The following is a 26,600-nucleotide window of genomic DNA, read 5'->3' on the forward strand; positions in this document are numbered from 1 at the left end:
AGACTGATCATTTCGTTGTCAGTGGGCAAATGTATAAAATCAGCAGGGGATCAACTAATTTTTCCCTCATTGTACACTATAGCAAAAATTTGATTTTACAAACGAGTTTGGGGTAAAGGTTGTCTGTTAAAAATGAATTTAACTGATAATTTATATTACTTATATAATTTACATAATGTGCATAGTTCTATTATAATTATCTTTGTGTTTTGTTCAAATTTTTTATTATTATTTTAAAAGCAATTAAAATAAATTAAAAATTAGGGAAGTGTTGAGAAACCAAAAATAAACATTTATCCACTTAATTTGAAGGCAACTAAAAAGTGGTCCATAAACTTGAGGTTTGCTGTACTGTACAAAGTTCTCTATTTGCATAGTGCTATTTAAAAAGAAATTTTGCATATTGAACAAAGAAAACACAATTTAATTATTCTTTTATTTTTTTTATTTGGTGTTAAGTAACTCCACAAAAAAACAAATTCAGTTACTCTGATGTATGTGAAATCAGAACGATACACCACTTGAAGCGAAAAGGTAGAAACAAGTTCAGCCCAGGAATGAAAAACTGATACTTCAGTGCTATGGATATGCAATGTGCTTCATACCACAGTGCATTTCAGCATTTCCACTTTTAAATTATCCTTGCAGAAAACAGAAACACGAATTCACACATCCACTTTCTCACTGAAAAGCTTCAGAATTTTACCCATTCAGTTATGAAACAAATAAATATTATTTGTTATTGCCCACACATACACATTTTCAAAGGTGTTAGAATATTGAATCATAATAAAATGAGCCATCCTTTCACTGAGATAAAAGTCCAAATAAGCTGAATTTTTGAAGTGTGGGTTCTTCCCTCCCCAAATATTCCCATTTGGCTTTTCATATTTCTAACAATAATTCTTTACATTAATCACTAAGATTTATCAGTTTTGTTCTTTGCTTTCATACTGACAATAATATCCTTAGTGCATGTGCCTACATAACATTTTAAAGGAAGCTCCAGAAGAAAGTAAATATTTAAACACATATCCAAAATTTCAAATAAGAAAAAAAACACTGTAAAGATTTGTAGTATGGATGCTAAAATAAAGTAGCTTAAAAGCCATTATTAATGTTATTAATGACATTTCCCTGGAAGGTACAAACCAAGCCAATGGAGTTGGAAGTTTCAACTGAAAGGATGATATACAACCCGTACCCTAGATCTTAAATCCTGTACTATCAATTAAAAAAAGGCAAAAAACTTCATTCAATTCAATTAAGCTCACTAGAACGAATAAAAATTTAAAGCCAGTTCAGCTTACCATATGAAATAACTATAATTGTTAAAGAGTTTCTTGCCTATTAAAATTAATGGCTTAGCATTTTCAAGTCAACAGTAAGCTTTCTGTTCTTTCTGATGTCTTAAACATGCTGCTATTGTATAGTTTTTTAAAACTATGAAATGGTATAAACCAATATTGCTCCTCCTGACATGATTTGCATAATACATTATTAGCACAGGGAGTTGATAGTCTTGCACAGTTACATTTTGACAATGCATTGACTATGTTAAAATAAATGTTAAGAACAGGTCACATAAAGCAACAATCACTACTGCAATCACACATGTAAATCATGTTCCCATTCTCTCCCACAACACACAACTTACTTCTAACATTCTCTCAGGACACGAAGTTAGCTACAAATTTTACTAAATTACAGCTATAATAGTAGCTAACTGCAGGAGCCATTGGATTTGAATGATATACTAATTCTCTGCATAAAAAATATTAAACATTGACTCTTAAGATTTCTTTTGTTGTTCAGGCCAACTATATGAAGCTCTTTACAAAGTTCACTGTTCCATAATTTCCCGACAATGCAATCCTAAGTACACATACAAGTATGAAGTAAGTGTGCTTGGTTCAGGCTGTAGTGTCACTTGTTGAATCATCTACTTTTCAACACTGAGTCCTGAAAAAGAAGAAATACTAAGCCCTGAAAACAAGAGGGGGAAAGGGGGAATGATCATTTTTCTTCCTCCTCATCCCTGCAAAAATGCGCAGCTTTCTCAGTTAGTAACAAACAATTGTTCCAACTCTGTTTCTATGCATGTTAGGAGAAGAGATTCTAGAATTGAAAGTACAGTTTCTGAAAGTCTCTAAAGCACAGCCCTAGTATTTCTAATCCCAAGTTGTAAGATCTTAAAAGACAGGACAAGCCATACATGCTTTCCTCTCACATTCAGAAAGGCACTGATAGATTACAGTGTTAAGTATTTATCTCCCAAATCTTAAAAGCCTAAATGTGCTAAAAGATAAAATCTCTGAATAGTTGTAGACACTGCAATGCTAGTAGGATAGTAATACTGATACAGCTGCAGTTGAAAATAAAAATAACTGCAACTAGGATGCAAAAGAGCAGTGATACTATTAAGACAATCACATGCACATCCATTCTTAATTTGACAACACAATCTACTCTAGGTCCAAATAGCCAAGGAGCTAATAGTTTGGAGAAAAGGGGGGAAAAAGCTTCTAGCGGGGCCATTACCCACTATTAAAAATAAAATACCAAGAAGAGAAAGATAAATACACTTCTGAATCCATTATATGAAGGAAGAACTCAATTTGTTGCTGAGTTACGAGCCTTCTGGAAGAGTTTGCCACCTCATGTTATTCTTCAAGCCATCCTTTTATTCTATAACTTTATAAGTGAGTTCGAGAAAAAAGCTCTTCTTCACAAGGATCTGTCCATCCATTTCCACCTTCTGATGCTGCACCTTCAGAACTGTCACTGTCACTGGAGTATAACTTCTTTCTAAAGCCATTTGATTTTATTTCAGAATCTCTAGGATCTGCACACCTTGCTTCATGCATGGAAGAAATCTATAGGATTACATTTAAAAACATTATACATTATAATTTTGTAAAAGGAGAAATGATTAAAAATCTTAAAAATCAAAATCATTCACATTTTCATATTGCAATTACAAAAAATGGATTCAAATTTATAGTAAGCAGACTTCTGCTGGCACTAGAGAAAAGGGAGGAAGATGGCATTCATAACGGCTCTTTTCCCTGCAGCCCTTAGTGCCAGTTTGAATTTCTAAGGAAGCCTCTGGGACAATGTGGTGAATTATTCTGTCAGAAAGGGAGAGAAATACCTCAATCATCTGTTAGAATTCAGCTCATCCACTCTGGGAAAAGGCCTTCTTATTCAGAGGAGCAAGGATGGGTCTAACCCAGGGGTCTTCAAACTTGGCCCTTTTATGACTTGTGGACTTCAATTTCCAGAATTCCTCAGCCAGCGTGCCTGGCTGAAGAATTCTGGGAGTTGAAGTCCACAAGTCATAAAAGGGCCAAGTTTGAAGACCCCTGGTCTAACCTATTGTTAAACCTGCTTTCAGGTTTTATCACTATCAATCCTGAAATATACGCAGTGAGGCCTTCTATCTTAGTTTGTTTTCCATTAAAGCACCTTTGTCTCCTCTAAAGGGCTATGATGAAAAGAACTATAAAAAAAATCTGGCCCTTTAGTCTGGGCTTTTCGTTTGGTTTTGTCACATGGATGAATTGTAAATTCATGAGTTATTTGATTGTATGCCTTTAAAATAGAGATAATCCTTGTTTAGCAGCTGCCTCATTTAGCAACCATTTGTGTTATGATAGAGATAAAAAAGTACTTTGTGACCAATCTTTGCATTTACAATCTTTGTAGGTCTGCAAAGCAAAGGAAAGCTGAAATAAGATTTAAGCATAGTCACGATTTCACTTAGTAACCTTTCGGTTAATGACTGAGTCACTGGTCCCAACTGTGGTTGCTAAACAGGGACTATCTATGTATCTCTATCAGAAGATTTAAAATTAAAAACTGTACCCAAATTCAGACTTAATTTTCTTACAAACTTAACAAAGAATCATAACATGTCTTCTGTTCTTTAGCAGACATTTACATATTTTAGATGAATCTACCTTACCTGGTATGTTTTTTCAACTTACCATATTAAAATCTTGAAGATGCTCTTCACTGTGTAGTAATTCTTTCATATCTGTGAATTCTTCATCACTGTTCTCCCTCTTGATATTTGTACAGCATTCTTTGAAAGTTTGGTTTCAAAGTATCAAAGCAATGATGAGGGAGAGAAAAAAAGATTTTAAAAATTAAATTCACAAGATCTAAGCAAAAAACCTCTAGTTATAATATTTGATAACCAAAGGGAAGCTCCAGCTGGTGAAAAAAACAGTTTCAGAAGTCAGGTTAATTTATTTTAGACAATTAAACTTTTATACATATTATTTTGGGGGGGGGGAATTAAGTAGATCAAGAGATTCTTTGGTAAGTCAGCCCCAAGATTCTCCTATGACACTGCTTTTAATTTCTTCCTATTTACTATTCACTTTGCTCTCCAACAAGTATTTTTAGTCTTCTGAAACTAAGGCAACCTTCACTGGTGTAACACCCTCAGATGTTTTATTATAAATTCAGATTACCTTCATACTGCTAACAGAAGGCCCTATGTTGGGGAGATTATGCTACATAATTTAAACAATTGGCGTGTCTAATATTTTTGATTCTGATTCTGAAAAAGTTGTTTTCGAACAGAGAAACAGAAATGCAACATGTGCAGTGACTCAATAAAGCAAGTGTGTTTACTTCAAACTGCGCTTATTCTATAAAGTCATTTAAATTCCATATGGTCCAAAGAAACTTTTTGAACTGAATTTAAAATGTGCAGCCCAGTAGGCTGTGTGTACATTATACTGGTATCTTTATGACCTTCCTCTTGAAAGAGACTTGGTTAACACACCCTGAAATTGTTCCATAGCAAAGATCAATGCAGTGGTTAATAGGAAATACAGCTTTAATTTCATGTCTGAATAAAGAGCAAGTATGGAAGCTACAATGCAAAGACAATTATTGGAATGTAGACAATAAATACTTTGGATGTATCTTAATTCTGTAGCCACAGGATTAAGACAAAAAAGCAATTCATTATGAAATAATTGACCTGTAGAGTTAGCACAACAGATATTCCCTTTCCACCTGTGTGAAGAAACTCAAGAAATCCCAGCACCACAGCCCAACAGAGAAGACCTTCCTTAATAGCTGTGTCCTAAGTCTGAGGTCCCCAGATCTGTCTGTTCATTACCCTCATGAAATTTCAGATTGTTCATCATCTCTCCCAACATTCATTATATGAAAATAATTTAATAAATACTACTTTAATAAATAATACTACAAATAACATTAACTCCTTGGATAGTCCCATCAACCTGTTGGATTGATACTGACCATTCCAGGGAATCTGGAAGAACAGCACACTCAGGATATATAAGAGGACATAGTGCTGTCTTGACATGATAAGCTGGTAACAGCCTACATCCCCTCTCCTGCCCTGTCATCCAACTTAATACAGCCACTTAAACAGACATTGATTCCTGACCATTTTGCCTAACTCATTCCTGCCTAGGTCACAAATTGTCATGTTTATCTTCCACATTCAGTTCATAGCAGCTTATGTTCTTTTTTCATGTTACTGCATTAATTCTGTTTTATTGTCTTAGCAGTAACTGAAGAAAGGGGAATAAACACATGAGATTGTTGAGATCATCTCTTTGACTCCAACAACAAAGCTCTGAGAAACTTAATTCACTTGGCTCTGGTCATCTATGATGAATAACAGTTGTTAACAGTTGTAAAGCAAGTGAAAAAATCACCACATTTATTGAGAGTTTCAATTGTGGAGAAAGTTTAGATATCATTACAGGGTAAAAATGGCTCCTACTTGTTCAAAAGGATAATTGTCCTTCTGAAAGTTGCACAAAAAAGGAGCATATTGATGCAGTTTTCCCTAACACTACATTCATATGCCATGAACAGGTGCCCCTACTGCCCCATGTACTGTATCTTACAGCTTTTAAACAGACAAAAACCCTCTTGAAACAAAATGGTGACCACCCCATATAGAAACAGTTGTCTTCTCACTGGCAGCTGCTGAAGCTGTAGATTTTCCTTGTTGTCTACATGACAAGCTGTGAGAAGAATATCCTTTCTTCTGTGCATGTTGAATGTCTGCCTGGTTACCTGTGGAAAAAGAAAAAAGGGCAGATACTGTACAAGGTCTGATATATATAAAACACTTCTCTGTAACTTAGTCAATGAACAGTAAGATGTAAGAAAAAGAGCCCTCACTTAAGAGGCTTCCAGTCCACATCTTCTCCCATTATCCCAGCAAGTATGCATTCTTGTGGTTTGGGAGTATGCCGGGTATGAGAGGTATTGTTACTCTGGATCAGGGGTGTCAAACTGCGGGCCCGTGGGCCGGTTTCATCATACCGGAGCCACGCCCACCCCATTGCCGGCAATGGCAAAAAATCTCCGATACGTTGCGCGACGTCACATGACGTCGCGAGTTTGACATGTCTGCTCTGGATGGAATACTTACTCGTCAAATGTAGGGAATCGCACCGGAACTCTTTGTCCAACAGCTGTTCTGTTCCAACATCAACCATTTCTGATTCTGAAAGAAAGAATATGTCACAAAGTTTGGCAAATACAGTGTCACTGTTATGTTCTAAAAAGTAGCGGGTTGTTATTTAGTTAATACGGAGTTTCTGAAGTTTTCAGAAGTAATGGGGCAAAATAGTCTATGAATACATTGCTTATTTTGAAAGCGCTTAGAAAGGGAGTTTCACGTACACTCTTCCCTAGTGTATACTCTTCCCTAGTGTATAGCTCCCCATTTGATTACCTATGTGAGGTGCCTTGTCTTTTAATCCCCAGTTACAGCAATGGGGTTCCTGGTGCACATGCATGCCTGGAGTCCAGAAGCAGAGTACCTGTAAGGGGTCTAAGAATACAAAAATTATTCATCTGCTATTCTTGTATTTACTGTTAGCCTTGGCTATTTGTGATTTACACAAACTCCTCCTTTGATAAAAATTGCCAAAGCCATAACTTAATGAACACATGATATAGATATTTATAGAACACTGTTGTCTCCAAACAGAAAATGTAATCATACATTTATGCCATATTTTAAGCTAATTTTTCATAGGTGTAATACTACATTAGCATAAGGGGAAGGAACAATGTACAGAGAGAAAAAAATCCAATTGTCCTATTTCTCCCCTTTTACCATTTCAATTCCAGATGGTGGCACTGTGATGCAGATGAAACACTATTCTGTCATCCTTTTCTATTGGTTAGAGTGACAAATTCTGTCCTCCAAGTATTTATAGAAACTGCACTTTCAAATCTATCCTGAACAAAAAAATTTCTAAGTCCAATGCTTTTTAGAATTGTGCAATGTAATCTTTATATCTCAAAAATTGTTATATATTAGGGAAAATTGCAAGAAGATACACTCTAGAAAAAGGCCATAAAATATCTAAGAAATTCTAGATCAACTTTTATTTTACAAGTTCAAAACTATGCAAAAATACACTAAAGGTAAACAACTGAGAAAATGAAAATGAATAAAACCATGATAGGTTTCTCTATCGCTAGTAATCTTCTTTCATTAAAAAAAAGGAATGCAAGCATTTGATTAATCCCTATAGCTAGCCTTATTTCTATTAGCACTGAGATATATTACACTAATTAATTTACAGAGAACAGAAAATGCTTACTGTCCTACCATGAAAGTAACATAGTCTCAACACATGTCTTAATTCCAAACATTAACTGTTTCTCAAAATTCTGATTATTCTGTGGTGGATGTCAGAGAATGTGGTTAGATTCCAATAAAAACTCATGAATTACCGGAACTTGCCTACATTCTCACATTCCTTCCAAACATTCTGCCCCATGCTCACTGTTATCTTTTCCTACTGTAATGAGACTTTCTCATTATAGCTCACAAAGAAGACATCAGCATACTCATGAGGTGTATCTCAAGATTCTCTTAATAATTAATTCAATCCCAGGTGAGAAAAGTGACTTGGCTGAACTGAAACATACTGCACCTTAAAAAAATCTTTTCAAGCACCTTTTAAAGTTGCATTTTTCTTTGTTCCTACAGCCACATTCTCCAACAGGTTAAATGTTCACAACCACACAAGATAGAAAGTTTATAAATTTACATTAATAAAAACTTAAGATCAAAACAAAATTGAAATAGGTGTAATTAGAGAGTAATTTTTGTTTTGTTAGAATGCACATAAAGGTTAACAAATTATGTTCTTATAATGAAAGCAGGTGCAAAGCAGAGAACTTGGAGCAACAGCTATGAGAAGGAGAAGGCGGCCATCAGATGATGGGAAAAAGAAAAGGCAATAAAGATCATAGTACAGACAAAAGGTATCTAGTAACTCCTCATGACACACGAATAAACCATCATTTCACAATTAAGTATAGAGTAGTAGTTTTGTTGGTATACCTGTTTGAAAAGAAATAACATATTTGGGCTGTGCAAAGCATTTTAAATAGGTGGTTCGGAAGGTGCGTTAGCAGAAAGCACCTCTTCCAGGCAAGGCTTGCTCAACTGCTTGGAAGGCTGTCTCCTCATCTGTGTGCATGCAGAGGCACCACACGCCACTGGTGGTCCCAGGGTCTATGCATGCTTTCAAATTCTAATTGCAGACAGTCGAGTTTAGCTAAAAAAAGAACCTCTGTATCTTCATCAGATAAGTTTTCAGTTTACTATATAAGTCCAAGTAACATTTTAAAAATGGAACATGTATATCTTCAGGAGAACTATATATCTTATCATCCCCATCTTTTTCATCTCTTTTTTTATTTTCACTTCAAGCGGTTTGCCAAGATCCTACCAGGTCTGGATGGATTTCCTGTGGAATGGCATAAAACATTTATTGATATACTTGCTCCTAAATTCTATAAACCATACAAAAATGGTGTTTTATCTTCAGTTAGTGAAGCAAATATTACAATTATATAAAAACCTGGAAAAGATCATACATTATGTTAACTGCAATCCTACTTCACTGATTAATTAGATATTTTGTTTTGGCTAATAAATTTCAACAAGTAATTTTTTCAGTTGTCAAGTAGGATGAAATGGGCTTTATTATACATGGATCACATAATATTTGGTGAGTGGTAGATTTGATTGATTTGAACAAGAACAAAAAGACAAAGCTGCAATTCTGCCACATTATGAAAAAAAGCTTTTGATTAAATGTGTAAAACGTATATGTTACTTTAGCCAAAAGAGGATTTCTCAAAGGATTTATAAAATAGGCAAATACTCTATGCAACTCCCAAATCTAAAGTGAAGATCTTTTTAATCTACTTTCCAATATTGTGTTGAACAACATTTGGTAATTAACTGTCAAAACCCCAAAGTAATAGTTGCCAATAGATCCAAAGTCCATATAGAGGCTATTAAAACCACCATTTGAATAAAAAAAATTTATATCTTGACACTGTATTTAAAAATAGGTGGATCACATTGCAATGCCACCAATTGTTTTCAAAAGCACTACAAATACAAGTACAGAAATCACTCCTAAGCATGTTCCAAATACTGTTTTCAGTATTTACCAGAGCCTGGATTGTTAACTATAATGCATCTTGGTGGACTGCTTATACATTTCAATCCACTTGGAAGAAAGCTCTAATGGAGAAAATGGTGTATCTATTCAGTTATATATTTCATATTGGGACCAGGCTAAAGAACTGATACAATTCTAGACGCAGTATAGTTAAATTTTATACACATATTTGGTTTCCTAATTTTTTTCAAGAGAGAATAATAGTCTTTATATATGACCCAACCTAATTGTAATTTTGCTTTGACGAGGATGTGCACCAACATCTCTTATCCATATTACTGCGGGGTAGGTCTGCTCAAATTCCTATAATGCACAAATTGTGCATATAGTACATGGAAAAGGTTGAATAAAATATATAGAGGTTTTCTTGTCTATGGAAGTCCTTAAACCCTATCCTTGGAATACATAGTTTCAGCATGAATGTAATTCTAAGTTATTTGATATTTTGTAGTTTTAGTTTCCTGAATCTTGACTTATACTACAGGTAATCCCAGAGTTATGAGCATTCACTTAACACTCATTCGAAGTTACGCGAAAAGCACCCCCTAGTCTTTACAAGAAAATCCCAAATTTATGAATGTTGCAGCACCACGGCAGGGAACAACGAGCTCCTGTAATATCGCGCAAGTTCCGGCTCCCATGCTCTTTTGCAGAGAATGGGTACCTGAACTCTTGCAAGATCATGGTCCCCAGAAACTTTCATTTTCGGCGCAAACTCTATGCCTGTCTCCTGCTTACCCCCCCCCAACTCCTTAGTTCCTGCGCCCTGCCGACTCCAATTCCATGCTTTGCCCCATAGGCAAGGAAATGAAGCAATCAGTCCCGCCCCCCAAATGGAAGCTTCTGGGGGCCATGATCTATTTTGACCTCACACGATATTATAGCACCTAGAAGCTTCCATTGTTGGCGTGAAAAGCATTTCCAAGCTGACTCTCCTCTCCCTCAAAGAGAAAGAAACCGCAGCAGAGAGGATTTTTGCAAGGTAAGTGAGTCCGGTGCGGCAGGAAGGGAGGGGGAAGCACGAGGTATCTTAATGGGTCGGGGAGGCCTTGGGGGCCAGTTCCATCACTAGGCCCTCCATGGTCTTCCCCACCCTGAGATACCTTGTGTGCACTTAACAAGCCACATGCATCTTAATGAGCAGGGAGTGATCTTGTTCAAGGTATGAGATTCACTCCCATGAATTTTCATGTTAGGAATGAAATGGGCAGGCTCCATTCCATTCGTAACTCGAGGACTACCTGTATTATATATACTTTTGACCTAGTACCAAAATTTGGATACGTTCACTTTAGCATAAATTTCATTTCCTATTTCTTTGCAATATTCAAATGTGGAAACTTTCATTATTTTGACTATTTTGACTCAAAAATGTCAGATATATATCTTATGTCATTATCATAACAAACTGAACACTTCAATATCTTTTTAAAAAAATCATACTTGATCTCTTTTTCTCATGTAAATTAATGCTATGGTATAATTCAGACCTTAATATTGAGAGAGATGTTATAAGGAAAATCTGGATGGAACCTAACATGTTTAGTTTACAATGAAGACAAAATTATTTAATCCCCTGCTGATTTTGTACATTTGTTGACTGACAAAGAAATGATCAGTCAATAATTGTAATGGTAGGTTTATTTTAACAGTGAGAAACAGAATAACAAAAAAATCCAGAAAAACGCATTTCAATATAGTTATAAATTGATTTGCATTTTAATGAGTAAAATAAGTATTGGATTCCCTAACAATTAGCAAGATTTCTGGCTCCCAGGTATCTTTTATACAGGTAACGAGCTGAGATTAGCAGCACTCTCTTAAAGGGAGTGCTCCTAATCTCTGTTTATTATCTGTATAAAAGACACTTGTCCAAAGAAGCAATCAATTAATCATATTCCAAACTCTTCACCATGGCCAAGACCAAAGAGCTGTCCAAGGATGTCAGGGACAAGATTGTAGACCTACACAAGACTGGAATGGGCTACAAGACTATCGTCAAGCAGCTTGGTGAGAAGGTGACAACAATTGGTGCGATAATTTGCAAATGGAAGAAACACAAAATAACTGTCAATCTCCCATGGTCTGGGGCTCCATGCAAGATCTCACCTCGTGGAGTTTGAATGATCATGAGAACGGTGAGGAATCAGCCTAGAACTACATGGGAGGATCTTGTCAATGATCTCAAGGCAGCTGGGACCACAGTCACCAAGAAAACAATTGGTAATACACTACGCCGTGAAGGACTGAAATCCTGCAGTGCCTGCAAGGTCCCCCTGCTCAAGAAAGCACATGTACAGGCCCATCTGAAGTTTGCCAATGAACATCTGAATGATTCAGAGGAGAACTGGGTGAAAGTGTTGTGGTCAGATGAGACCAAAATCGAGCTCTTTGGCATCAACTCAACTCTCTGTGTTTGGAGGAGGAGGAATGCTGCCTATGACCCCAAGAACACCATCCCCACTGGCAAACATGGAGGTGGAAACATTATGCTTTGGGGGTGTTTTTCTGCTAAGGAGACAGGACAACTTCGCCGCATCAGAGAGATGATGGACAGGGCCATGTACCATCAAATCTTGGTTGAGAACCTCCTTCCCTCAGCCATGGCATTGTAGATGGGTCGTGGATGGGTATTTCGGCATGGTAGTGACCCAAAACACACGGCTAAGGCAACAAAGGAGTGGCTCAAGAAGAAACACATTAAAGTCCTGGGATGGCCTAGCCAGTCTCCAGACCTTAATCCCATAGAAAATCTATGCAGGGAGCTGAAGGTTTGAGCTGCCAAACATCAGCTTCGAAACCTTAATGACTTGGAGAGGATCTGCAAAAAGGAGTGGGACAAAATCCCTCCTGAGATGTGTGCAAACTTGGTGGCCAACTACAAGAAACGTCTCAGCTCTGTGATTGCCAACAACTACTGTCATGTTTTGCGAAGGGGTCAAATATTTATTTTACTCATTAAAATGCAAATCAATTAACCTTATTGAAATACATTTTTCTGGATTTTTTTTATCTCTCGCTGTTACAACTATAGACTGGTCATTTCTTTGTCAGGGGCAAATGTATAAAATCAGCAGGGGATCAAATAATTTTTTCTCTCATTGATGACAATGATTTTTATCATTTTAATCATTTTCTTTCTTAAAAGAACAATATTATTTGTCCATCACTATCCACTGGCAGTATTTATAATATTTAATCTCAGTGGATTAGAGACATTTTCAGCCTCAGAATTACCTAAATTGTTAAAAGTGATCCTACAATCCTTGGTTAGATAAAATCAGTAAAATATACAAATTTTAAAGATGCAATCGAATAAGGAATTGAGGTATTCATTTTATCTGAACAAATAGAAATTGTTTTAACCTCAGTATCAAAAAAATTAGTACATTTTATATTGGACACCTTATGCAATGGGAAGAGATGTTTTGGAATTAACACATCCAACTGCATTTGCATAGAAAATATGAATACATGAATAAATCCTCATGCTATTGGAGATGCTTTGACATAAAATGTCTCTGTGATCATCTGATGTTAAATTTTAGGAAGAAGTAATTACATATATTAATTTGACATTCAGATAAAATTTAATATTTTCTGACATCCATTATGTTTTGAACTATTACAATGATGGTTGGACAATGGTGAATTTGCTAAGAGATTTAGTCCTTCAACACAGGAAAGGTACATTTTATGACCCCAAACACTCAATGAATTTAATTCCTCGTGTTACTTGTGACAGAGTTGCTCATCAAGACTATAGGGTAAAACTCTGTGTGTGTGTGTGTGTGTGTGTGTGTGTGCATGGAAGCGAGAGGGAGAGAGTCTCCTTAATTTATTTTGCTGTGTTCCTTTTAATTTTGCTTTGCACAGTCCCATATTATATTACATAGAATATATTATGTACTTTTTATTCATACAAAAAGGAGGTGAGTAGCAGGATAGAGACTGAGCTCTGTTCTAACTCACTATCTTTATTAGGAATATCTTCTGTTTATATCACCTTACTATTTAAATGATATATTTACAATATGTGCTATCACTGGATCTGATAAGAAAGTACTAACAGGAGGAACTACAGAGATGGGAAATAAAAATAAATTTAGAAAACAAGGCAGGATAACTTCTGAAAAACTATTGAACAAAGTGTAAAAAACAGTGAAAATGAACTTTTGCTGACATTTAAAGCATTCGTAAATATCTGGAATAATTTGAATTTAGGTCCAATAGTCAATTATTAAAAAAGCAAGCTGAACACAGATACAGCTACAGTAATTATAAATAAATTAGTCTCTGTTGCAACCCAGACAAACTATGAGTGATTTATTCATATCTAAACAGTGCCTTGTGCTTTCTATTTCTGAACACACAGATAATATCTACAACAAATAGAAGAACTAAAGAAACCTTTTGATTTAAGCATTCAGACAAGTACAGAAATTACCTAAAAGTCAGAATCAGAACAAGTTTGGCGATACAAAAAGTAAAATCCTGAGTGACATTAAAAAAGAAAGCCAGAATAAAAAATTCATAAAAAAGAGGAAAGCTAGAAGAGAAGAAAGGGCAGAACAATATCAAGCTCAAGGTGGTGATGAACCTTATCTACCCAATTAAACTTCCTTCAGAACCAGCCTGGTAGCACCTTTTAATTAGTAATGAAGTGAGTTGAAGCTTCCAAACCCTTGTGCTTTTAATAAAATGTGTTAGTCCAAGAAGGTACTGCCAGACTCTTCTAATTTTTTGCTACTATAGAGTTACACAGCTCTTCTCCTACAACCTTTAGAACAATTCAGGTATTAAATGAGTTTTCAAATAACCAAGCACCCCTGCAAATGAGAATATTAATAGAATGAAATGGAGCTCAGGTAGAGCAATTCTAAATTGGGACAGCTGATGTAATCCCAAATCTATCCTGTTGATATGGGGTTTATATAGAATGGTTATCATTTTACGGTGATGGTATCAGAATTATAATAGCATTTAAGAAGGCTATCTTTCCTTCAATGCTATCTGGGAAATAAGGCAGGAGGAAGAGGAGGAAGGGGGGAGGGAGGAGGAACCAACAAGGAAGAAACCACTGTTACATGAGCTATGCAGGCTGCTCATCTGCTTCCAGGTCCAATTCAAGGTGTAGATTATTACCTTTAAAGCCCTCTGTGGCACGAGTCCAGGATATCTGAGGAACTGTCTTTCCCCAATGAGATGAGCCCACCCCACTCCTTCTGCAGAAGGGACATATTGTGAACCCCATCAGTCAAGAAGTTTCAGCTGATGGGGTCCAGAAGAAGAGCCTTTTCTGCCGTGGCACACAAACTTTGGAACATCTTGCCTCCAGAGGTAAGATCTGCCCCCTCTCTTTGGCCTTCAGAAAAAGCCTTAAAACTTGGCTATGCCAGTTGGCTAGAGGTGATCAGTGCAGAAACAGAATGGACTACTACTGCTCCATTCCAAATCTGTGGGTTTTTTTTAGTTTGTTTTAATTCTTTGTAACTTTTATCTGTTTTTATATTTATAATCATTTCTGTATGTCTTATTACACTCTTAAGCCTCTCAGAGTTGCTTTGAATGGTGACATAGGGGACATATAAATTTAATAAATAAATAAAGTATGCCATTTTGAAATGCATGTTTGCAATTAGAAAGTCATCCTCTTGTAGACAATTCGCTGGATATAGCCATTACCAAATCAAAAGAAATTAACAGAAGCTATTCTCCAAGAAAAGCTATTCCACAGAAGCTATTCTTCAAGAATTGAAGAAAGGCCAGCTGACCCCCCAAGACAGAGAAGTCATTGTCACAAAAAGAGATGGCTGGTCCTCAGATTGCAGGAAGCTGATAACTGCTTTCATCTCACTCTCCTTCCTCGCTGCTCTGGAATACCACAGGATGGAGAGCTATGGTAAGAGATCCAGACTGTATCAATCCTATAATTAATTTTGATTTTATCTTTTTACCAGAAAAATGGATGAAAGAACACCAACATAATTTCATTGGGCTTCTGTTGGGAAAGCAGCCAAATAAGAGATGGACTATACTAATTTCCCCGAAACTTAAAATAAATTATAGCACAATAGTGCCATTCAAAGCAATGGCAGCGAGTTAATTTCAAATTGCATTCTCTTCATATGATGTTTACTTATTCCACTAAGCATAAAATCTCAGAATAACAACAAAAATATGGAGCGTAGAAAATTATGCTTCCAAGTTGACAACTAATCAACCTCAAATTCACGCTATGCTAGTTATTAATTTTAAATGCAAAATTAGGTTCAAGTGATCTCGCCTTTTGTACCACCCCCAACTCCAGAAAGTAATTTGTTTCTACCATTAGAGTTACATCAGCTTTGGGATGGAAAATGCCAGTATGCTGAACTTTGCCTTGCATAGTGTATTGCTAAAATAAATAAAATATAATAAAATATCATATCTTAAATGGAGCAACCCAGGGAAACAGACTAATGAAATTTACTTTCTAGGCAGATTCCATAGTTAATATAAATAACTACATAGCCTTTTCATGAAGTTTCCTAAAGCATCTGAAAAAAATTACAATTATTACTTTTTGAAGTTATGCATGACTCTGGAAGGACTTTCAATTATCCCAAACTAACAACAGGTCGAAATGGAGATTATCTTACACATACAAATACACTCACCCATGAAATAACACTCAGGGTTTATGAGTATGCAATATATTCTTATTTAAAGGGAATACTCTCCCCAATATAGCAGTGATTTATAGACTCAACTCCAGGGGAAAAAATCTTTGACACAAACTTAAATCCTCCACAACAGATAGATAACTCATCATCCTCTTCTATAGGTACTCAACTTATGACCATAATTGAGCCCAAAATTTATGTTGCTAATTGAGACATTTGTTAAGTGAGTTTTGTTCCATTTTATGATCTTTCTTGCCACAGCTGTTAAACAAAACATTGCAGTTGTTAAGTCAGTAACACGGTAGTTAAGTGAACCTGGCTTCCCCACCGACTGTTTCTCAGAAGAGCACAAAAGCTGATGACCTGACCCTGGGATATTGCAGCCATAATAAATATGAACCAGATGCAAAGTATCCGAATTTTGACCATGTGACCTTGGGGATGCTCCAACAGTTGTAAGTGTGAAAAATGGTCATAAGTCACTTTTTTCAATGCCGTTGTAACTTTGAATGGTCACTAAATGAACTGTTGTAAGTCAAGGATTACCTGTATACATTTCATAGGAACAGCAAACTGTAGGTGAGATGCAATTCACCAGGCCTCTCTAAGAGGTACTGCCAACTAGCAAAGGAATTGAGCAAGGGTATATACAACTACTACTTTTTCCTCTTCTTCCTCCTCCTATTATTGTTGTTGTTGTTATTATTATTATTATTATGTTGTTGTTGTTGTTGATCTTCAATTCATTTCACTGTCCAGGACTGGTAAAAATGTAACAGTTCAAGTCATAACCAAGGAGCTAAGAGCTGTTAAGGTAGCGTCTGAGTAGTAAGGTGCAAAGTCAGGATATTCAGGTCTAATAAGTTCAAAATTTCCATGTATCTAGGCAACCCTTTGCGTATTGCTCCAAGGGCTTCTATTACTATAGGTACAACCATTGATTTCTTCCTCCATAACTGGTCAACTTCAATTTGCAAATCATTATATTTTGTTATTTTTTCTAGCTGTTTCTCTTCAATTCATGCATCACCTGGTATTGTAATAACAATGAACCAGCCTTTTTTCTTTTCCACAGTAGTGATGTCAGGCGTGTTGTGGGCCAGATCTCACAGGATCTTTACTTCTCATTTTCAAGAACTTCGTCAATTTGGTGTTCCCAGTTAATTTTTGCTGCGTTTGAATCCAAACTTCTGGCAAACCTTCCAATGTATGATTTTGGCAACTCAACCATGATAATCAGTCTGTGAGATTTTGCTGCAGCCACCGATAAGGTGATCCACTGTTTCATCTTTCTCGAATAAGCAAAATTTGCTGCTGTTACTGACATGTTGAATTTTTGCTTTCATGAAATTGCTCTGCAAGGCTTATTCTTGGGCAACCAAAATGAAGCCTTCAGTTTCATTATTATTATTATTATTATTATTATTATTATTATTATTATTATTATTATTATTATTATTAATTATTTAAATTTTAAATTGTAATATTGTAATATATTTCTGAACTGTAAGCCGACCAGAGTTGTTGATTGAGATGGGCGGCCATAGAAATGGAAAAAATAAATAAATATTCCTAAGGAACCCCCATAGCTAAAGGTAGGGCTGTTGAGGATTGAGACAAATGGGTAGCTATTTTCAAGTATTAGCTAAAGATTAATCTACAAGTTGAAGGTTTCTCATCTCTTATCTTGCTAGGCAAATTCAAATCCATCTGGATGTAGTAAACCACAGAGAGAATTTAGAAACTGAGTTTTGCACCAGAGGCACGGGGACAAGATCAGGCTATGGCAGTTCTTAGACAAAGGATATTGGGTTTAGAACTGCAAACACTATACAGCAAAATGCCAAAGAACAATTGGGACCTAGTAAGTTTCACTTCAAAGTGGCCCGGCTTATGAATAATGAATTTCATAGGGTCTTTACTCAGCTGCATGTTGCTGTATTTCGCAAACTACACTAATCAAAAGACTGAATAAAAATCAACGGTGCCTATTTAAACCACTTAAGATTTGCAGATGACATTCTCTTCTCACAAGACCCAGAAAACTTAGAAAAATACATACAAGAGCTGCACAAAGCAGGAGAACCATTTGGCTTAAAAATAAGCCTGAAAAAAGAGCCAGGTTATGTTTAATAAATTCACCAAAGAAAGAAAAATATATATACCTGGAGAAGAACTAGATGTAGTAGACCACTACAAATATCTTGACCAACAGATCTCAATGGAAGGTGATACAATAAAGGAAACTGAACAGTGTGTTAAACGTGGTTGGCAGGCATTCAGAAAGCTTAAGTTTAATTTTCAAGAACCTGCCCCTATGCCGGAAGAGAAAAGTTTTCAATCCGTGTGTGCTATCTGTTCTAACATATGCCAGCAAAACATGGACACTAACCTCACAATTGATACAAAAGCTACGCATGGCACAAAGAGCCATGGAATGATACATGCTCAGAATCACAAGATAAGATAGAAAAACCTGCACATGGATTAGTGAACAAATGAAAGTATACAATATCATCAGCAAATATTGCAGACCCAACTGGCAAAAGAAAGCTCAAGACTAGATTGGTTGGAAACAGAAGACTTGATCCTGCAGTGGATAGATAATGGCTAGAATGATGATGGTGATTTCCCTATTTTATTGCATTGTAAGCTGTCCAGAGTTGCTCTCAAAGTGAGATGGGTGGCATATAAATTTAATAAATAAATATATTTTCTTATTTAACTGAATTCTATTTTTATTGCTTTTGATATGCTTGGTGCATCTGCGACTTAAAATAAAGTATTTCAATTCTGATTTCTCTATACAATGTTATTATTAAATCTGTCCTCTTAGTGAATGCAAGAAAAAAAATCATCCCATCCACATCTAAGGTAAGGAAAAAGAAGGTTAAAAAAAACACAATATAATGTACAATCAAAATTCTATATGTAAAGTTTAGTATCATTTTGGGGTAACGACTACAATGATTGGAATGGGAATGGGAAACGACTGAAGCCTGGGGAACAGGATCCTTGCCGGGCAACAGAAGTGTTGATTTACCATCAGTTTATCAGGTATTTAGGAGCCAAGGACTTGGCAGCATAGGGAAACAACAGCCAATGATTTAATAGCCAGCCATCAATACCCTAATCAACAACTAAAGCACACATAACCAGGCACCACATAAATATTATGCATAGAATAGATCAAACCACACATTCTGGTAGAGGAGAAGTTCCCCAAGGATGGGCTCCAGCACGAGTCCGAAAGCTCAGAAGACTAAACCAACCCAGACTGGATGTGAAACACTATCCTGGGACATATATATATTTGCCCTCATTAATAACTAAGTTCTGAAAGGATATTTATTGTTAAACTGACTTGAAATAGATGCCAGATTTATTCAAAAAACAGAAAAGGAAACTGAAGAAAAAGGATTGATATAATTTTTCTATACCAACCAGCTCAATCATTATATTTCACCATTCATCATTTTTTTCCTAATAAACTGTGGTTTTCAACTATAATTACTGCTACACTAACATCTTAATCTAGATACTTATTTTCCTAAATATTCTACATGGCTGCAGATTAATGGACAATTTTTTGCAAAGGAGTAGCAAATGCTCAATCCTTCTTTTGCCAACCTGATTTCTTCAAAATGCCTTTTCCTAATAATCCAGGCTCCATTCCAACCAGGAATGGAGGGTTAAGATCTCTTTTTTAATCTTATATATATATAGTTAATCTCAATTGCAAGTGGGAAAACTATGATGGGTACTAAGAAATTAAGGAGATATCAGGACAATACTTGTCTTAAGGAGGTATCAGGACAATACTAACACCTGGATGCAATTATTTTCCTAGCACTTCAGAATGACCTTTTACAAATAAACAAAAAAGTGAATATACTTGTTTTGCTATGGGTGGGAAAAGGGATTAAGACAGTGGTATCTAATGAGTTCTATATACTCTTAAGTAAAGCTGATTATAGTTTCATTTTAATTGGCTTTCATTCTAGTTTTGGGAGAGAATCTGTCAAGAAGAAAGATGGAGCTAATCTAACCCCGTTGTTTGATTTGGACCTCTCAGTCTCATTTAGTAACATCTACTAGATTATTGTAAATAAGCTGGTCTCTGCAAACACCAATTTCTTGTTGGAAATTTCTCTTAATTTCCAACAAGCTCTCTGGCTGTTCAGAATTTTATTAGAGTCCTATAAAATATTCTTATATAAGAGTATTTAAATTCATACAGAATGATAAATGAAAAATTAGCCTAGAGCAAAGAAAAATACTAGTCTCTAATTTGCCAAAAATGATTCTGGCCTTCACATAGATTTGTATGTTTTTTATCTAAAGTATCAGCCCAAATAAAACATGTCTAAACAAGCAGAGTGTTTTAAAATAAGAGATGAAATAATCTGGAAAACAAACATGACAGAATGCTGAAACATGTATCTTCAAATGAGCATGGTACATTGAAGAATTGAAAAAAGTCCCATAAATGTTAATATACACGAAGCAACTGAAGAAAAAGAATAATAAATTATGTTAGAATGTTGAAAAATATTAAGGTGGACTTCTGGGGAAGGTGAACTTAAGATGGCTCTCAAAAGTGGAACCAAGAACAATGGCAACGACCAAGGAACCAGTGAGTAGACCAGTTCTTTGGAATCTTTCCAGATGAGGACAGCTGCTTCTTGTGAGAAGACCACAGGATACTTTTTTCTCACAGGTTTGAGTACCAAGAGACAGTGAGATAAGCCATCTTGCTTGCAACCTTGGCAGAGGCTTTTAAATGCTCTTTCAACTCTAACCCTTTTCAAAGACCTCTTCCCCCCCAATTCTCTTCTCTTTCTTTAAGTATAATTTGTACACGTTTTTACCAGTGTAATTAAAATTCTTAATAAAAATATTCAAAACACAAATATTAAGACTGCAGATCATGTAAGTGGAGTAATGTTAAGTTATAGATGTGTCTCCTTTAGCTGTGTATTTTGTGTCATTTATCTGTGAAAAATAGCACCTGTGCCCAAAGAACAGAAGATATGTTATTGCTTCCCTATGGAATGGGAAAAAAATAAATGCAAATTTACAGGTGGATTAGTTAAGGATGTCTACAAAGGTATTTAGCAGAATTCTGATGAAAATAAAATAAAAGATGCCAACGCGCAAAAATTTAGAAGTACAATTCAGCAAGTGATTGCAAAATGTATGAATGTATGAATTATTACAAATGCATGAATGTGGGAAGAAAAATTATTGGATGTCTTCTGATTTAGAGAAAGCACATAAGCAAATCAACTTACTTATAGAATGTTTAGATAAATACAAAATTCCAAGTGGTTGCTGAATGTGAAATGAGAGAATGAAGGTATTTTTAGATAAAATGGAATGTTTCTGATGAGAGAACTGTCAAGTTTAGGGATGTAAATGTATGTGTACTTTTGCTGGCAGATGATGTTGTATTGATTTCTAAGAACCTAAACTCTATTCAACAAATGTTAGATTGTATAATACAACAAGTATGGAACTGAAAATTTATTTATTACAGAAAAAAGTTGTACCATGTTTCCCCGAAAATAAGACCTGGTCTTATTTTGGGGGGATGTCTTACCTGCTTACCTTACGACCACCATAGCCAGGCCTCCCACACCACAATACCTGTTGCGTCGCTGCCCGAGTTCTTCTATGGCCACGTGGCACATTGTGCTGGTGCTGCCGCTCGTGATAGGACGCCACATGGCTCATAGTGCTGGTGCTGCTGCTCATGGCAGGAGGCTGCATGGCTCGTCACGCTGATCGCACCAGTGTTGCTGCTCGTGGTAGACCATGTGGCATGTCACGCCACGCCATGCCGCCAGTACCACTGCTTGTGGCAGGCTGCATGGCACAGCACGTGCGAGCGGCAGCATCAGCACGATGAACCACAGGGTCTGCCGCAAGCGACGGCACCAGCGCAATGAGCCAAGTATCATGCAGCTGAAAGTGGCCAAATTCAGGTAGCAGTGTGACAGGTGCCAGGGCGTGGGAGGCCTGGCTGCAGCAGTCCTAAGATAAGCAGGTGCGGGGCACATGGAGCAGCTCCACCACTCACCCCTGTCCTAGCTTTTTATGCATGCGCCTCGCCCCAAAACTAGGGTGTATTTTGGGAGTAGAGCTTATATTAGGCACACATGTAAAAATCAAGCTAGGGCTTATTTTCAAGATAGCTCTTATTTTCAGGGAAACACCATGTCTGAAAGGGAAAGTAGAGTTATACATAAAAGGCAAAACAACTCAGACCAAATAGATTAATTTATATACTTTGGTATCCGAAACAAGGCAACTGGACTTTCTTTTTTCTCTTTGAAGACATTTCACTTCTCATCCAAGAAGTTTCTTCAGCTCTAACGGATGGCGGAGAATGGAAGAATTATTACTCCTTGCAGACAGCTGATCATTTGCATTATTTTAGAGAGTCCTTGATGTCACCTGGAGGCTTATCTGTATCCTCAGGGTCACCTGAGTAGTGCAAATGGATGTGCAGCCTTCTTGGAACTGTTGAAAGGACTGTGTTGGTTAGACTGAAGATAGATGATGTCGTATCCCTTCCCCTCTGTTGAGAGGGCTGTTCAGTTTTGACATAAATGACCTCTTTGACCCCTCTTTCAAACCAGCGTTCCTTTCTGTCCAAAATGTGGACTTTGTCTTTTAAATGCAGATGGACTGCTGAATCTTGTCCTGATGGGTTTGTTCTCCTATGTTGTGCCATATGTTTATGAAGTGGTTGTTTTATTTCCCCAGTGTACAGATCTCCACATGGCTCACTGCGTTGTACTGCATATACCATGTTGCTCAGCTTGTGTCTGGGTGTTTTATCCTTGGGGTGGACAAGCTTCTGCCTTGTGTATTCTTAGGTTTGAAGTGTGCACGTATGTTGTGTTGGCTGAAGATCCTCCTGAGCTTTTCCGATATTCCTGCAATGTATGGAATGACTACGTTGCTTTGTTTATTGTTTTCTTCTTTCTCGGTTCTGGAGAAGCTCCTGCTGGGTCTTTTTGGGGATTTGAATAAGGCTCACTTGGCATAGGCACAAGTTCTGAGGGCTTGCTTGATGTGTTTTGTTCTTTCTTTTCCATCTTTGCTGGTAGGCAGGACTTCAGCTCAACAGTGTAGGGTTCTGATAACTCCCATTTTGTGCTCCAGTGGGTGGTGAGAATCAAAATGTAAATATTGATCTGGGGGGGGGGGTTTCTGTAAATTTCAATGTTAAGGCTTCTGTCTTCCTTAATATATACTGCACAGTCCAGGAAAGCACAGTATTAGACAAAGAAAAAAACAATAAACGAAGCAACGTAGTCATTCCATACATTGCAGGAATATTGGAAAAGCTCAGGAGGATCTTCAGCCAACACAACATACGTGCACACTTCAAACCCAAGAACACACTAAGGCAGAAGCTTGTCCACCCCAAGGATAAAACACCCAGACACAAGCTGAGCAACATGGTATATGCAGTACAATGCAGTGAGCCATGTGCAGATCTGTACACTGGGGAAACAAAACAACCACTTCATAAATGTATGGCACAACATAGGAGAACAAACCCATCAGGACAAGATTCAGCAGTCCACCTGCAATTAAAAGAAAAAGACCACTCTTTTGAAGATGGCAAAGTCCACATTTTGGACAGAAAGGAACGCTGGTTTGAAAGAGGGGTCAAAGAGGTCATTTATGTCAAAATTGAACAGCCCTCTCAACAGAAAGGGAGGGATACGACATCATCTATCTTCAGTCAAACCAACCCAGTCCTTTCAACAGTTTCAAGAAGGCTGCACACTCCTTTGCATTACTCAGGTGACCCTGAGGACATAGATAAGCCTCCAGGTGGCATCAACGACTCTCCAGCTGCCTGCAAGGAATATAAATCCTTCCATTCTCCGCCATCCGGTCAGAGCTGAAGAAGCTTCTTGGATGAGAAGTGAAACGTCTTCAAAGAGAAAAAACGAAGTCCACTTGCCTCGTGAAGAAGTACTTTTGGGGCAACCATGACCTGGATGACTGAGAATCTTCATAGACATATACCTTCGTATGTTAACATATTTACTTAAAATGGGAAAATGGAGAAATTGTGGGCAGAGAGATAGCAGGTATTATCTGGTCAAAGGTAAGAAATGAAAGAATTAAAAGGGGCTGTTTCTACCCATATTACATGGAAATGAGAGTTGAGTATGGCAGGAGAAACATGAAGTGGAATATGGTGGAATTGAGACACTGAATTTAAGCAAAGTTAAAACAAGAGAAGCTTGAGTCCAGAATAAACACTGATGGATAAAAAATTGAATAAAAAAGTGAATGATCAACAAGAAGGAATTATATCAAGTTTATGTGGTCATACAGGGTGAATGAAAAAGAACTGAGTTGCGAAATAAATAAGAAAGAAGAATGAATGGACAAAAAGGAAAAGATCAAGAAAGTCATAAATGGATAGAGTTGATGCGACCCTGAAAAAGAGAGATTACAATTTTTAAAAAGAAAAGGCAAGATACAAATCTGCGTACGGATGTAATTAAAAAAAAAGGAGAGTTTGCAAAGGCATAAAAATATGAAATTATAATGAATGGTGTTGGTATATACTAGTTTTTAGATCATTTCCTCATAGTTCCCATGATCCTAAGGAATCCCCAAGGTTTGGGGATGGTTCTTAGAGCTTCTCCAAGACCTGTTGCCAAGTTGTAATGTTTAATATGACAGAAAAATGCAAATACTGCAGCATGTTAGATATAATGCAGAAAGTATACTTAACCCAAAACAAGACTGCACAATTATTAACGTGGATTTACTGTTTGATCAGATTGTGCCTATGCTTCATTAGCTGCGCTCGGTGCAGCCCAGTTCAGTTCCTCATTCAGAATAATTTAATCTTAAAGGCTGTACAACTCGAATATATCAGAGATTTTACTTCATATGCCTTTGCCTAGAAGGATTTTTTTTTAGCAGTGAGGCTCATGTTCATGCAGTGCATTTTGAAAAAGGAGCTTCATTCTTCAGAGACTTTTGGCAACCTGTGAAAGTAATCTCAAACAGGTTTTCAAGTTACTAAAAGTCCATGAACAATGATATCTTAATCAATGCAGGGACCTCCTGGTTTGACCTTATGCAAAACAAGTTAAATGTTTTTTTCACATTTGAGCTGGAAAAGGAGAGATGGGAAAGGAAAAGCAGCCTTCAAAGGTTGAAAAAAAAGATGGCTATTTAAATACGTAGAATGAATTACCTGTTAAATGTTTAAACCTATTAGAACCAAGAGTTCATTGAACAATATTTTTACTGATATATGCATGTAATATTGGAGTACCCAAGCAGGACTAGACTTCACAGCTGGCTAGCAGAAACTAATGCAATTAACTACAGCTCATTCCCTGCCTGCAAAGCCCAGAATCCCCCACACAGTAATACTGCCACTCGTATTTCTCAATAGTCTTATTCCTTTGCACTCCAAAGGAATAATGACTATTTGATAATAGTTAAGAACTAATTTATCAAAGTATACCCATAACCACTTAATTAGCATCCTCCTGCCATGTGGAGAAACATGGTACTGATGAGAAAACAATGGAAGCAAATGAATGGGACAATTTTTCAGATAATTAAGTGGCTTCCATTTGGAACATCATTGCCTGCATTCGTCTTTTATCTAACTCAGCTGTAAAGTTTCAGTCCATTACAAAGAGGTCAAAGATACTGCTACCTTCATACTGTGATGTAGGAAAGAGTGGAGTATAAAGAGCTTTCTCCCACCAGCACTGTTTTGCTTGATTGTAGCTTATTTTCTGAAGGTCATTACTCAATACAGGAAACTGTTTTGAGAAGAGTTGCGTTTTAGTTCAAAGACAATAGAAAGTAACCCTATACTATGCTACTTATTCTAGAGAATATGCATCTTAATAAAATGTGATATTGTTTCAAGAAATTACTAAATGCTTCCATACAAACAGCTGGTTTATGCAAAGCATAAACATATATGTTTAAGTCAACTAAGATAAGTCTGCAGGGAGCTATTGCTGCAGTATAAAAGTTTAGTTTTAAAATTTCTAATTATACGATTTCCACATAAACATTAAATATTACATAAGTATTATCTTCTTGTATATTTTATGATCAATAACCTCTTTTTCATCTTTCCTCTGAAAATTAAGTATTAATGCCTATTTTGACTAGGGAAATAAGTGAAACAGGAGACAATTGTTACACATCCCATGGACTGCAAAAATCCGAAACAAGTCCTAGACTGAGCCTCACCAAAATATCACTCAAAGCCAAGATTGCCAAATAAAGGCTATCATATTTTGGCCATGTCATGTGAGCTGACTCACTCAAAAGTCAATCATGCTGGGAGTGATCAGCGGGAAAACGGAGAAGGGGATGCCCTAACACCTGCTGGGTGGACACTATAAAGGAT

At 36.6% G+C, this 26,600-nt stretch overlaps 1 protein-coding gene across 1 annotated transcript in view; it reads right to left on the reverse strand.

The window, feature by feature from the left end:
- Positions 1-433: 433 nt before the first annotated feature.
- The window catches only part of KIAA0232 (KIAA0232 ortholog), a 64,327-nt gene continuing 38,160 nt past the window's right edge, over positions 434-26,600 (reverse strand). Inside the window, exons 7-12 of the mRNA XM_015812528.1 lie at positions 25,890-25,998; positions 6,743-6,841; positions 6,437-6,511; positions 5,977-6,075; positions 3,990-4,087; positions 434-2,876 (exon numbers count right to left, since the gene is read on the reverse strand). Coding sequence (XP_015668014.1) covers positions 2,697-2,876; positions 3,990-4,087; positions 5,977-6,075; positions 6,437-6,511; positions 6,743-6,841; positions 25,890-25,998 — 660 coding nt within the window. The 3' untranslated portion in view covers positions 434-2,696. The remainder of the gene's footprint in view (positions 2,877-3,989; positions 4,088-5,976; positions 6,076-6,436; positions 6,512-6,742; positions 6,842-25,889; positions 25,999-26,600) is intronic.

Source organism: Protobothrops mucrosquamatus, unplaced genomic scaffold (genome assembly GCF_001527695.2).
Source record: "Protobothrops mucrosquamatus isolate PMUCROS unplaced genomic scaffold, P.Mucros_1.0 scaffold94, whole genome shotgun sequence".
Taxonomy (NCBI): Eukaryota; Metazoa; Chordata; class Lepidosauria; order Squamata; family Viperidae; genus Protobothrops; species Protobothrops mucrosquamatus.